This window comes from Cebus imitator, unplaced genomic scaffold (assembly GCF_001604975.1).
Source record: "Cebus imitator isolate Cc_AM_T3 unplaced genomic scaffold, Cebus_imitator-1.0 Scaffold98, whole genome shotgun sequence".
Lineage (NCBI taxonomy): Eukaryota > Metazoa > Chordata > Mammalia > Primates > Cebidae > Cebus > Cebus imitator.
In genome coordinates this window covers 6,552,098-6,566,259 of record NW_016107413.1, presented here as the reverse complement: position 1 = coordinate 6,566,259, position 14,162 = coordinate 6,552,098, and the positions used below count along the sequence as shown (strand labels likewise).

The window sequence follows — 14,162 nt, the reverse complement described above, 5'->3', positions numbered from 1 at the left end:
GAGGGGAGGGGAGGTAAAGAGAGAGGAAACGGGAGGGGAGGGAAGCGGAAGAGAGAGGGAAGGGGAGGGGAGGGGGCAGGGGAGAAAGAAGGGGAGGGGTTCATTTACTTAATGAACCTGTACCTCTGGCTGAGGAGATTCCCAGCATCTCTAGACAGACTATTGAAAGCACAAGTGGATTCCCCTAGCTGTGTACAGTGAGGTTTGGGAAGAGGATTATTAGCTGAAGAATGAGCTACTTCGTCACAAGGAGAATTTAAAGACAATATAGAAGGCCCCAGTACTCGGTTGGAAAACGAAGTTGTTATCCAGTGAAATTAGGACAAAAATAAGAGTGTGTGGGTGTAAGATTTTTAGCAAAAGTCTATGAAAGATTTTAGGCAGAGCCTAGTAGACACTTTAAGTTACAAAAAAAAAAATCCTTTGAGGACTCTTAAGAGTTTTCTGATGGCAAGTTCACCTGCAGCCCAAAGAAGAGAGAGGGCTGTCTCAAAAAAAATTACAGGCATACCTTCTGGGGCACGAATAAATGACAGCCAGATTTTAAGTACTCATAAAAGTATTTAAGAGAGACCTTCAGCTTAGTCTAAAAGACACTGTTAAAAATGCAAAATGAAATAGGCCCCAAATTTCTGTGGGCAGAAACATGTTAAGAAAGCCACTGAGGTGCAGACATAGACCATTTCTTATGAAAAAGGAAAGCCCTCTCAGCGAGAAGCTAAAAACCCTGAAACTGAAGAGAACAATGGACTAGGGAACCCACTCCTGGGGAGCAGAATTGGGCCTTAATCAAGAAACATCCCATTTCCATGGAGTATTGGAGTAACCGGCAAAATGTACCTGACTACATGTCAGAATAGCTATGGCCAAGGACTGCTGTGAACTTCCTGTTCTCCTTTTTGAATGAGTATATGCTATGATTATCCTGTCCCTGTACTACCACTCTATGTTGAGAGTTTGTGTTGATGATAACTTGTCTTTTTCATAGGTCTCTGGGTCAACATGAGCTGAATATGAAGACTCTCATCTGTATTGGACCACATGCAGATCTTCAGATGCTGATCTTTGAGCCAGATCCTACCAATGTATGAAAATTTTGAGGATCTGAGACAGAGGTAACGTTCTTTTGTGGGTGGGAGAAATGTAAATAATTGTGACAAAGGACATACGTTAGAAGATTGAATATGGTCACAGATTCTTTACTGCTCACCCCGTAAGAGGCACAGTCTGTTAACTCTCCTCAAATGTGGGCTAGCCTGTGACTTGCTGTGACCAACAAAATGAGTTGTGGAGTCTAATCTTCTGGACACTTCACTCATTGGTCTTTGCCCTCTGGGTACACTGCCCTGAACCTTTCATATAAGGAAGCCAGGTTAGCCTATTATACAAGTGTGAGAAGTCACATGGAGAACTGTGATGCCCAGCCAACAGCCAGTGTGTCAGTGAGGCCACCGTGGACCATTTTAATGAAGCCAGCCCTCCAGGTAAATGCAGCCATGTGCTCAGATCGAAAGAACAGAGGAACTACTCTTCCAATACATGAAATTATTTTAAGCCTGGATTCAAGACAGTTCTTATGAAGCAATAGGTAACCAATTTAGCAACCAAAAAAAAAAAATCCTGGTAATGGTAATCACTGTAATAATAGCAGCAGCTAACAATATCAAGTTTTTCCTATGTACTAGGCATGTGCTAATAACTTTACATGCAGTATCTTGCTTATTCTTTAAATAATCCTATGATACTGTTTCTGTCCCCTCTTCCCTCATTACTTCAGAGATGTCTCAGGCTTAGAGAGGTTAGTTACTGTGCCCAAGGACACAGCTAGAAGGGAACAGAGCCAGGACTGCAATCCCAGCCTAGCATCAAAGCCTATGCTCTTAACCATCACCCTAAGCTACTAATGGCTTTTCTTGGAGACCTTAAAAAATTATGAGTGGTTCATCAGCTATTTTTAAAGCAAATATGTAAAAGGCTATCAACAGAGGAGTGTGCCATAATCCTATGGAACACAAACTGCTAAAATTGAATGAAGTAACTTGTCCAAATATATACTAAGACTTTCAAGGTCACAGTTTTTCTGGCAAAGGTCATATTATGGAAAACAATACATACTCTTCATCTCCATTAATTCTATTCTTTTAGTACAGCAAGAACTAATACTGAATATTGAATACTTGTATCTTAGAAAGAACTGGAGACTCTGGGCTGAATAGGACTCTTTTTTGTTTTTGAGTTTTTGGTAAATATATCTTTCATTCTACCCAACTTTACCCTAAAATGTCTATATCAATACATGAATGTCTATTTATATTTTTAAGTTAGAATTAATAGTTTAATTTATGTGTATATTATTTTATGATTTCCTGCTTTAAGTAACTTCAGAATAACCAACCATATACCAGTATCACATGCATTATATTCTGACTCCATAATCTCATGATTTAATGTACACAAAAGCAGTATAATTCAGTGTAAGACTTTGTAAGGAATAATTATTATCATCTTATTAATCATTATTAAAATATATGAAATAAGTCAAGATATTGGTTGGGTGCAGTGGCTCACATCTATAATCCCAGCCCTTTGGGAGGCTGAGACAGGACAATCACTTGAGCTGAGGAGTTCAAGACTAGCCTGGACAACATGGCAAAACCCATCACTACCAAAAATACAAAAATTAGCCAGGTGTGGTGGCGCACAACCGTAGCCCCAGCAACTCAGGAGGCTGAGGTGGAAGGATGGCGTGAGCCAAGGAGATGGAGGCTGCAGGGAGCCGTGATCAAACCACTGCACTCCAGCCTGGGTGACAGAGCAAGACCCTTTCTCAAAAAATCACAAAAAAAGTCAAGATATTAAGCTGATAAACCATGAAGCATTAACTACAGTTTACAGCATACAAAGCAGTTCTGTTTACTTAGGATTCAGATATAAATTTTCCTGAGAAAATAAGGTTCATATAGCTTGTCTCTTAAAATGTAAGAGGTAGTTCATATAGAATTCCTGAAGGAACTTGCACATGTTATTACTAAACTGTCTTAAATCAAATATATTTATGATATTTATGTGTTTTAAAGCTAATTTCTATCTGAGTCTGGTATTTACATTGTGTTGTTAATACAGATGACATTAGTATTACTGCCAAAAGTATACCAAGGAAAGGTTCTTCCTGTGACACTTCAGCTTAGTAAAGATGCTAATGAGAAACTTAGAAATATCTGAGCTGGATAGATGAGCTCAGCACTCTGAAAATGAATTGCTTATTTATATGCTTAAACAAGTACAGAGCTGAAATTTATTTTCAGAAAAGCACCTGGTGACCTACACAAATAGATAAAGATGATGTCACTGCCTACAAAATAGGGTATTTTGAATTAGTTTTCAGTTGGACCAGTGTCTGGGTAACCAGATTAAAAGAAATATTTTAATATGACTAATTTTGGTCAGAAGCAGTCTTGCAATAGCCCATGTGCAAGATATAAACAAAGTTAAATGGCTTTTTGCACAGACCTGGATCTGGGCTCACTGCACCATGGTCAAAACAAGCTAGTCCCGTTCACCTCTCTCTCAACACAATGTAACCTGACAGAAAGGAGAAATCAATACAGTTCCCTGAGGTAGCTTAATTGGCCCTTATGTTTCTGTTTCTCAATCCAGACTCCAGAAGCATTGGCAAGAATTTTCAACAGGTTTCAGTTGGCTGGTCCTTCAGCTGTTTAGGGTCTGCTGACCTTATCCAGAGCCGCCTGTACCTCAGCTTCACTTTCCGTGTCCAAGGCTGACGTGGCCTCGTCCAACAGGAGGATCTTGGGGTTGCGAACCAGGGCACGTGCAATGGCAATCCTCTGCTTCTGTCCACCACTCAGCTGGGCCCCTCTCTCTCCAACCAGGGTGTCAAATTTCTACCACAGAAAACATGAATCAGTTCTTGAAGTAACTTAAATTTAAAAAGGCTAGGAAGTCTATAGAACTACATAAAGATGACATGGACCTTTGTCTTAACTATTTTAATGTATCATAAATTATGATAAATGAATTCTGCATTATAAAAAACCTGACACATTCTGTATAAAATTTTATATTACTCATGTACCCGGCTATAATCCTTGAACCCCTAACTGAGTCATTCATGGGACTAACCTACCGAAGTTGGACAATCTTGCATCTCAAACATTATTAGATAAACCTTTAAAAAATAAACTCAACCCTATGAGGTGAAATTCTAATTTCAAGGACAACTATATTATCAGAGGCTTTACCTGTGGTAATTTCATGATAAACTCATAGGCATTGGCTTCTTTGACAGCTTTCTTTATCTCATCCATGGTTACATTTCCACGACCATAACGAATATTTTCAGCAATTGTGGTGGAAAATAGCACCGGCTCCTGATTCACCACACCAATGATTTCCCTCAGATAGCTTACATTAAAGTTCCTAATATCCTGTCCATCAATGTTAATCTGAAAGAAAACAATAATTCCTATTAAGTATTTAACCATCTAATAGCTAAAGTATCAGGACCATTTATGAAAAACATCTTACCTAATATTAACTTAGTTTGGTGTTTAGAAATAATAATTAAACAGCAATATGCAAGAACAAAAATAAAAAGCTTATGTTCTCTCTTGATATTTATTTTCATACAGCCATTTTTTATGGATGGATTATTTGCTATAAACTATTTTGGGTTTGATATTTTTGGCATATCATTATTTTTGTGTCCCAATATTAAAGTTAAATAAAAAGGCACAGTTACCTTCCTGGTCTACATATCATTTTGATGGTCTTATGATGTTTTGCTATTTTTAACATACCATAATTTACTACATTTCCACTCCCTTAAATATTTGGCTTCCTTAAAAATTTATTGCAAAAGTAGATAATTACTAAGTTGAAGAGTATGATATATTTTCTCTCCCTTGACAACAATTGCTTACATGTACAATGACGTGTTTGCTGGACATTTATTGCTCATTGAAAAAAGGCTAAATAATTCTCTTAAAACATTTTAATAACTTACAATGTTAACAGGAATATATAAATCTGTTTCATTATAATTTACTAACACTGGGTTATATCATTTTAATATTTTTTTCTAATTAATAGGTAAGAAGTGATAACTTATATCTGTTTTCATTTGTATATAAGTAAAGTTGACCATTTCTTGAAACCTTTTACAAATCTGTGTATATTCTAGAGAGTTGCATGTTCATATTCTATAACGAGCAGGGTTGCCTTCATATATTCATATTAATTTATCTAATATTAAATGTAATACTTTTTCCATATATATAAAATAAATCTTTTATTCCAATTTATTACTTTCTTTTCTTTCTTTTTTTTTTTAAGTTTTAGAAATAGAGTCTCATTCTGTCACCCAGACTTTGGAGGAGTGCAGTGGCACAACCACTGATGCAACAATAGCTCACTGCAGACTTGAACTGCTGAGCTCAAGTGATCCTTCTGCCTGAGCCTCCCAAGTGGCTAGGACTATGGGTGCACAACACCAGGGCTGAATATTCTGTAGAGACAGACTCTGATTACGTTGCCCAGGATGGTCTCAAACTCTGGCCTCAAGTGAATCTCCTACCTCACTCAGCCTCCCAAGTGCGGAGATCACAGGCACTGGCCACCATGTTAGGCCTTTCTTGCTTTCTTTTATCATAGTTTTATTGGCTTTCATTGGAAAGAAGCTTAAGGAACAACTGAATTAATCAACTATACCACTGGGCATTTTTTCTATTATTTCAGTGGTAGGAAAATTGTTAAATTATGATGTGAACAGTGAATATCTGAGTTACAGAATTTCTGAAGATCATTTTTTTTTCTGTTAACATATGCTTTCTTTAAATATGTGAATTATTCCAATAATAATTTCAAAAGATATTTTTTGGTCACTTGTCCTCAAAGGCTAGTATTTTACTAGGTTCTTTTTAAAAAATAAAGAAAAATATTTACATTTGAACCAGCCAGAGTTTACTTTAGTAAATGAGAATAGGCCTATGTTCCCCCATAATAATATCATATTTTTTCTGAGAATAGTAATTGTATTAAATCAAATAAATAGTTCCATACATTGTAGAAAATTATATATTAATTCTTGAGATCTCTGTTCTAGCCCAATGCCTTTTTATGATTTTTGGTTTTGACATGCCATTATTTTTACTTTTTACCTTATAATCTTCTGTTTTCTCAATTACTGAATTATAATGCATTTTAATATCAAAACTCCATGCCCTAAAGTTGGGACAACTGAGGAAATTCTGAATATAGCTTGTGGATTTGTACTGCATTAATGTTAAATTTACTGATTTTTGTCATTGTTTTGTGGTTAGTCTAAGAGAAAGTCCTTTTTAGGAAATATACTATGAAGTACAAGGGTATATATAATACACACACACACACACACACACACACACACACGGAGAAAGAGAAGATGATAAAGCAAGTGCATCAAAATATAAACAATCTAAATCTGCATGAAGGATCTGTGAATTCTCTGGTTACAATGTTTTGTAAATTCAAATTTATAACAAAATTTCTAAATGGCAAAAAACATACCCTAGGCTACTACTGTCCCCTGTGTTTCGAGACATTTCTCAAGAGACTAGCTTCTTGAGAGACTATGCCACTTTCCCCTTAGATAATCCAAAGTTTAAGAAAACTCAGCTGTCTTGGATGAATTTAATTGCTGTCCTAAAATATCTGGTAACCTTCATTGTCATCAATTGTTGCCAACAATTGCTATATGGAATATGTTTGACCAAACCCAATAACTCATTGAAAGTAATCCTCTCAGTGGTTCGTAGACTGTTTTGCAGTAATTTGTTGGGTTATGAAAGCTTAGTCGGAACCAAGGAGAGCATTGTCCAGCTTCCATGCCTTTTGTGATTTTTATTTAATACATTTGTTAAAACAGCCCAAGGGTGTGAAGGCATTGTCCATATACATTGCCATTCTGTAGGCTTTTTACTAAAACTGGATTCACCTGCAAACTTGTTACTGAAAAACCAATTTCAAAGGGCTAATTTTTATCCAGCTTCTCACTCTGGAAGGCTTGGTTCTTCCCACTTACTGTGCCCTCATCAGGGTCATAGAGCCTCTGTATCAGCTGGACCATTGTGCTCTTTCCACAGCCACTGCTTCCAACCAGGGCCACCGTCTGCCCACTCTGCACCTTCAGGTTGAGGCCTTTCAAGATCTGTTGGGAAAATGAGAAAAAGAATGCACTTCACAAGAAAGCCCTAAAAAGGTAGTAATTCAATTCAGTTTGAAATTTGAAAAAAAAAAAAAAAAAAAGGATCAAATAAGGGAATCTAACCCCCAAAGGAAAAAGCACATAAATATCAAAATAATAGAGATTTTATTCTTTAAAATGATTCAACAATCAACCTCAGTTAGGAATTCCTATAAATATTACTTACAGTACCTTGATGTTAGCTCGAGAAGGGTAAGAAAAGTGAACATCATTGAACTCCAAATTCCCTGTGATGCTGTCTGGTTTGTGTCCTCTCTCTGAAAAACTGTCAATTTTAGGATTCTAAATAAAACAAAATTTAATGACATCATAGGACAAACAAGTTGCATTTTTAAGGAATATGATTCAGCAAATTCCAAAAATAGGACCTGGAATGTCGCAAGCCCCCTTATATAAGAAAAACCCAAGGTGATGCTTGTGTGTATATTTGTGTGTGTTGTTTAACGAAATATTCATTTTCAGAAAATAGTCTTTTCCTGAAAAGTACATAAGAGATATTCATTCATTTCATTTCATACACTATTTCCCTTTAAGTTTTTGGCATATCTTCATAAATTTTCTAAATGGTCAGATATGCATATTTATACAAGTGTAATAATAAAAATATACTATAATTGATATATATTATAGCCAGGTATTTCAGCATTTAGTGAAAATTAGCTTATTCTTAAATAATAAATGCAATACATTGAATTGAGATTGATTGATTATAGCAGTTATTTAGGAATAATATAAACTTTTAATACAATCAGAAACTTAGCAATTTTTCTCATGACTTGGATCAATGAAAAAGGAGAGTTGCTTAGATTAAATGATCAAATTTTAGTTATCTACTTTGCAATCTTTGATGCAGTGACACACTTTTTTATGTCAAAACTTTTTCTTTCTCACTGTAGTCAGTTCAACTTATTCAATATAGCTGATTTAAAACCATATCAAACATGCAGTGATAATATTTTTGGAAGGGGGCAACCCACAGCAAAATATACTGCCAATTTTGGTCCCACCAGTTATTTATCTACTGCCTTATCCTATACAGAAATTATAAGATTCTCAGTCTGGCTATAACATGTAAGTGAAAAAGAGAAAAACTAGGAAGAGAAACATCTTTGCTCTGCACTAGTGCAGATGTACTTTTCCAAAATGAGATCAGTATTATGTTATCTAAAGATACATTTTAAAATATTAATGAGGTATTTTCTTTCATTTATTACTAAGAGGTCATTAATTTCATATAATTAAATGTCTTTTTAGTCAGTACAACTTATTCAATGTAGTTGATTCAAAAATATGCAACCTAAAGCCCAATTTAATTACATGAGCTCAAAGACTTCTTTTGTCATTAAAATAATAAATGACTTACATTATCAATAATATCAAAGATCACATATGCTGCTCCTCTTGCATTGGCAAAAGCATCAATACATGGGGCAGCCTGACCAACACTGAAAGCTCCAATTAGGATTGAAAAAAAGACCTAAGCAAAATAACACAAGGAAAAGTTGTAAGTCACATTCCGATATTCATTATTATCTAAAGTATGATGTATGTGCAACATACTACACAAAGGATTAAGTTGAGGTTTACCCTTTAAATTATTTTTTAGCAAAAGAGTAACATTTGCAAAGTTAATATAGCATTTTATTGCCTGAATGGGTTTCTCCAACCTCAAAAATAATTTTATTATCTATTTTCTCAAACTAACCAGTTGTTCTCCTGAATATGTACAGACTTAAAAAGATTTTTCAAATCTATTTCATTGACTCACTCACAAATGCCACCAGAGAAACATTTTCAATTAGTATTATTATTCCATCCTATGTAGTTTTCTCTAACTATGCATGTACTTACATAGACTGTTCAATATAAAACATGGCAGATTTTGGCCCTGTGTAATGTTCCTAAAAAACACCATGTCACATATATTTTTTAGAAGATTTTTTACATAAAAAATAATAGGTTTGCACATCATAAAACACAAAATCACTCCCGTGTGCAATTCCTTTACACAATTATTTGGTACTATAGCATACAAGTACAGAATAACTATGTAAAATAAATTGCTATAATGAAGCTCAGAATACAGTTTCAGGAATCCAGATTAATAGAATAATTTAACTGAGAAAAACATAAGTGAAGATAAATTACTTCATTCTCTCAGGGCATGTTAAAACATCTACATATAAGTTGGATTTTCTCAAAACACAGCAACACTTCATGTTACCCATAACCCAAATATCAGTCAAATATCTATCCCCCATCTGCAATACAGACAAAGACCAGTAAGAAAAAAAAAAACAACAATATCCACCAAAATAGATGCTAGAAGGTTAATGCAATAGAGTTCCTGCCCTTTATGCAGAGGGCTTTGCTTGGGCTCCCTTTGGGGATAGTACTCTCACTTCTACAGGATAAGTGTCATTGTCCACATACTACAAATGAGGAAACTAAAGCCAGAGAGGACAAACTCATCACCAAAGGTGAATGGTAGAGTCAGGATTCAACTTCCCTTCTTCATAAAACACCAGTAGTAAAGGAGGAAGTGAAGAAAGGGTGGCAAGCTTCCAAGCTGCCTGCCAGAGAGAAGATGGAAGTGAGAAAAAAATAGACTCAACAATAATGAGGGCTCACCCAGCCGAACACCCATGACCCCTCAAGGAAGTATGAAGATATCACTGTATAAAGGATTCTGAAAATACTCACTTTATATAATAACCCAAGTCATCATCAAAAGACCAAATCCTCACTTTAGTAAGATAGGGAAGTACAGATTTTAAAATATTTTGATTTAAATAGTTACAAATTGTTCTGATTGTCTCTGACATGGCGAGATGGTCACTAAATATTGGTAGTTCATAAATATGGTTACAAAAGTTATATGTAGTATGATCCCAATTTTGAAAAAAAAAATGCATATATATATATATATATATATATATAGAAAATTATTTGGAAGACATACACCAAAAATTATCATCAAGAGAATACAAATTATTAGATTATAAGTAATTTTGATTTTAAAAATTCTGTATCCTAATCCTTTATAAAACTAGTATATGTTATTTTAATAATCATAAATGGAAGCTATTTTCATTTTGATGAATAAGAAAAACTAACATAACATCTCTTCTTGTATTTTAGATAGCTGATTGTTTAAAATGATATAAATTTAATATTCTCTTGTACAATGACCTATTCTATAATAATGATGCTTACTTTCTTATATAATAAAACTCAGCAGAGGGAGGATGGCTCCCATCCATATTTATTTATTCATAAACTCATCCCATTTTTATTTCCTTTTATACATTGTATATGTTTCACAAATGGTCTAACCACATGCTATTTTCTTATCCACACTCATAATTATGCCTTGTATGTTCTAGAAAGCCAGTTCTGCCTACTGGACAGGAAAGATTCACCAAAAACAAAAGCCTATAGTCATGCTTATCTTTCAAAATGGAAGGATATCAAAGAAAAGAGAAGGTAGATGGAGAACTATGGTTTTCATATTCTTCATAAATGTTAGGAGAACTACTTACTGTCATTGCATTTCCAATAGTGTATTCTTTTGATATGACTAGAGTGGATCCATACCAGAAGGCCAGTGCATATGACGCATATATTAACAGGAAGGCAATGCCCATGGAAATGTTTGCTGAAATAGCTTTTTTAATTCCAATCTTTTTGGCATTTTCTAAATGTTTCTGATACCTACCAGAAAAATGAGAAGGAAAATGTTATAATTAAGAATAACAATCCATAATCCAAGTCATACTCAGCTCCTATATAGGTGGAGGTTTAAGTAACAAAGTCAGTCAAAGCAGTGAACCCATGGTGAAACCCAGGTCTTTGGGAATTGAACTAATTCAGGATCAGCCAGGCCTAGAACAAATCCAAGCCCTCTCTTTACTGATCCATTTCCCTTCATCCCTTCCAGGCCCACCAACATTCCTGTGGCTGTTCCCGAATTGAGGGTTCACCCTAGGATATGGAAGAGCTTCTCCATCACCTTCACAGCCAGTATCACAAGTCAGGGTTAAAAGGGAAGGAGAGAAACCAAGCAAAACCAGAATTGATTGTAAACACCACTGGAACTCATAAACAGATTCTTATTTCAGGTCAATGTCTCTTCTCTGGAGAAAAGAAAATCCTCCTATTGCCCACTGGGCGAGGGATGAAAATTTTACATGTTGTATATAAACCTTGGCTTCTCTCTTTGATTTTTTAAAAATCAGGCTAACCTTCATCTGTCAAGCTATGTACAAGGCTATAAGGTAGTCAATACTTATGGAATGTGAGTTCTTACTCAATTTTTTACTAATGCCTAATTTGCAAGATAATCGTGAGGTTGACAGATAATTATAGAAAGTAGTTAGCATATGGTAGCTGCTTCACGGTTAGCAAGCCTGATCATTTCTCTTACTATTATATTAGTCTCATTGTGTTCAACTTTTATCTCTTCCTGAGTTTTGCTCATTATATTAACTATCATATTTTTGAGTCATAATTCAAATGCATTATTACTGGCTGCTGGCATTTGATATAAAGTTTAAAATGTCTAGAACGGTTCTGTTAAATTACAATATTTTTTTATTAAATCAAGTCTACTTTTCCATGCCAGACCCAGAGAGTATGTAAAATTTAATTTGGGCTCCCTGAAATTAAAAAAAAAATCCATTGGATATACAATGACACTTTGGGGTGAAAATATCACTCAAATTAGGGTATTTCTCTTTGTGATAAAAAAACACAGGAACACCACTTTTAGTGTTTAACCAAATACAACATGGAAATTCATTAGTTCTTTAAAAACATATTCTGCCACCAGAAGGTTTGTCTTTTTTATTGCATAAAGCACCCAGCTCTTCAGAATGCTTTCCTCTGGTTGGGGCCTGTGTTCATGGAGCACACTGCATCTCTGGGGGCAGCCAGCAGGCCACGGCCAGTGCTGTGATTTCTCCTGTGTGGCTGGGCCTCAAGGTGTGGCAGGATGACTTGAGTCTGCCCAGTGTGACCCACAGCTCTAGTGACAGCAGCGGACACACCGTAATTACCTTCGCTTAGGCGGCTCGCTTACCGGGACTAACGGAGCGGCACTGATTACACTGACATCCTGTGGTCCAACTGAGGGTTAGTGTGGTCTGTGTGGACTATTGTGTACAGGAAGCAGCAGTGAAAGAGAAAAAAGGAAGAGGTTAGAGAACCAGAAACATGTGGGTTTTGAAGCGGGATTATGGAATAGAAGAGTAGAAAATGAAATGGGGGGAATAAGGGACACTTTGTTTTTAATACTGGAGAATTTCCAGAGAGTTTGTATATCCAAGAGTTCTGAGTATCAAGAGTTCCATAGAACAGCCAAAGAAAATACTTTACATGGAATCATACTTCAACTGTATTAGGGGATATTGTTATTTAAGTAAAATACTAAGTAATTATTTTCATTTAAGTAAAGCGGAATAGCCTTTTTCACCAGTGTGTGCTTATCCCCAAACTCATTGAGATATACACATTAAAGATGTATACATAGCTTTTCATATGTCGATCATGCCTTGGTAATTTTTTCAGAGAAGAGTTTTCAGCATGCCTCCAGATGCTGATCAATTTTCCAGGTTTATCCTGGATCATTAAAGTTGAAAGCGAGAGGCCTGGGTGGGAAGCTCTCCTCATTCTTATGGAGGACCCACAAGGCCCTACAAAGAATTCTGGGCTGTAACTGCGAAGTCGGTATTTTCTCAGGTTTTTCTCTTCTATATTCCAGTTCGTAGTCATTAAGGGCGTAAAATAAAATAAAATAAAAATATTTTGATAAGTATTTTTTAATATAATTATTTCCCTTTATAACCCTACTTATTTGTGTTTGGGGTGGTTATTTATTTATTTTGGGGTTTTTTGAATTTAAATTTTAATTTTTTGAGACAGAGGCTCACTCTATCATCCAGGCTGGAGTTCAGCTCACTGCACCCTTGACATTCTGGGCTCAAGCCATTCTCCCACCTCAGCCTCCCAAGTAGCTGGGACCACAGGTGCACACCACCACACCCAGCTAATTAAAATGAAAATTTGTAGAGCCAGGGTCTTTCACATTGCCCAGGCTGCTCTTGAACTGCTAGACTCCAGCTATCCTCCTGCCTTGGCTTCCCAAAGGGCTAGCATATTTCGTTTCATGCATTTAAAAACAAGCGAGTCTATTTGTATTATCTCATAGCCAAAAGAGTCCATAGAGCATGAAAGGTTAAGAACCTTGCTGTAGAGTTTGACATTCAACTACAGCCACCAGTAAAGGGTGCTTATATTTTGTGAGAGAAGGGTTAAGATTAGGAAAGGGAAGGTAATAAACACATACCACAAAAGAATGAGCAACAAAATGTAAAAATGCGTTCTTTGAACCAGTGGTTCAAGAACCTTCCTGACCTTTCCAGCTCTTTGTTCTGGCCCCCAAAAGCTATCACAGTCCTGATGGCCCCCAGAGCCTCTTCTGCCACAGCGCCTGCTTTTGCATATGCAGCCAGTTCTTTGTCACTAAATGCGGAGAGTATCTGGACAGAAAAGAAACAGTGGTCACTTCTGTATGGGAGAAAAGTTTAAAGGCACTCTGATCAACTCTTTAACCTACTTTTTCTTCCCAAACGCTGTCCTTTAGGAAACATTAAAGTAATGTAGCAAATGCCAGTCTTCTAGATCCAATGGCTGCTTCTGCACCCCACAAAGACTAGATCTGACCCACCCTGGTGATAGGCTCTCAAAGAGCAGTCAGGAAAAAAGGAAAATCCACACATAATTCTCTAAATAGCATTCTTGGGAACACTGTCAAGTTCCATATCTACCGGTTCTCTGTTAGTTGTAAGATAAAATAAAATAAAACTTTACTGCTTTGAAAGGATTTACCATTCTTTCCTTT

The 14,162-nt window shown here is 35.9% G+C and overlaps 1 protein-coding gene across 7 annotated transcripts in view; it reads right to left on the bottom strand.

Annotated features, from left to right (window-relative positions):
- The window catches only part of ABCB4 (ATP binding cassette subfamily B member 4), a 66,603-nt gene that overhangs the window by 34,074 nt on the left and 18,367 nt on the right, over positions 1 to 14,162 (bottom strand). For 6 of the 7 annotated variants that reach the window (XM_017536504.2, XM_017536506.2, XM_017536505.2 and 3 more), the window contains 7 exons: positions 13,676 to 13,800; positions 10,804 to 10,975; positions 8,625 to 8,738; positions 7,433 to 7,543; positions 7,079 to 7,204; positions 4,260 to 4,463; positions 3,732 to 3,902 (listed from right to left, as the gene is read on the bottom strand). In XM_017536504.2, the coding sequence (XP_017391993.1) occupies positions 3,732 to 3,902; positions 4,260 to 4,463; positions 7,079 to 7,204; positions 7,433 to 7,543; positions 8,625 to 8,738; positions 10,804 to 10,975; positions 13,676 to 13,800 (1,023 nt within the window). Of the gene's footprint in view, positions 1 to 3,731; positions 3,903 to 4,259; positions 4,464 to 7,078; positions 7,205 to 7,432; positions 7,544 to 8,624; positions 8,739 to 10,803; positions 10,976 to 12,341; positions 12,360 to 13,675; positions 13,801 to 14,162 lie in introns of those variants that run through there. The other variant, XM_017536509.2, reaches the window with a different exon arrangement.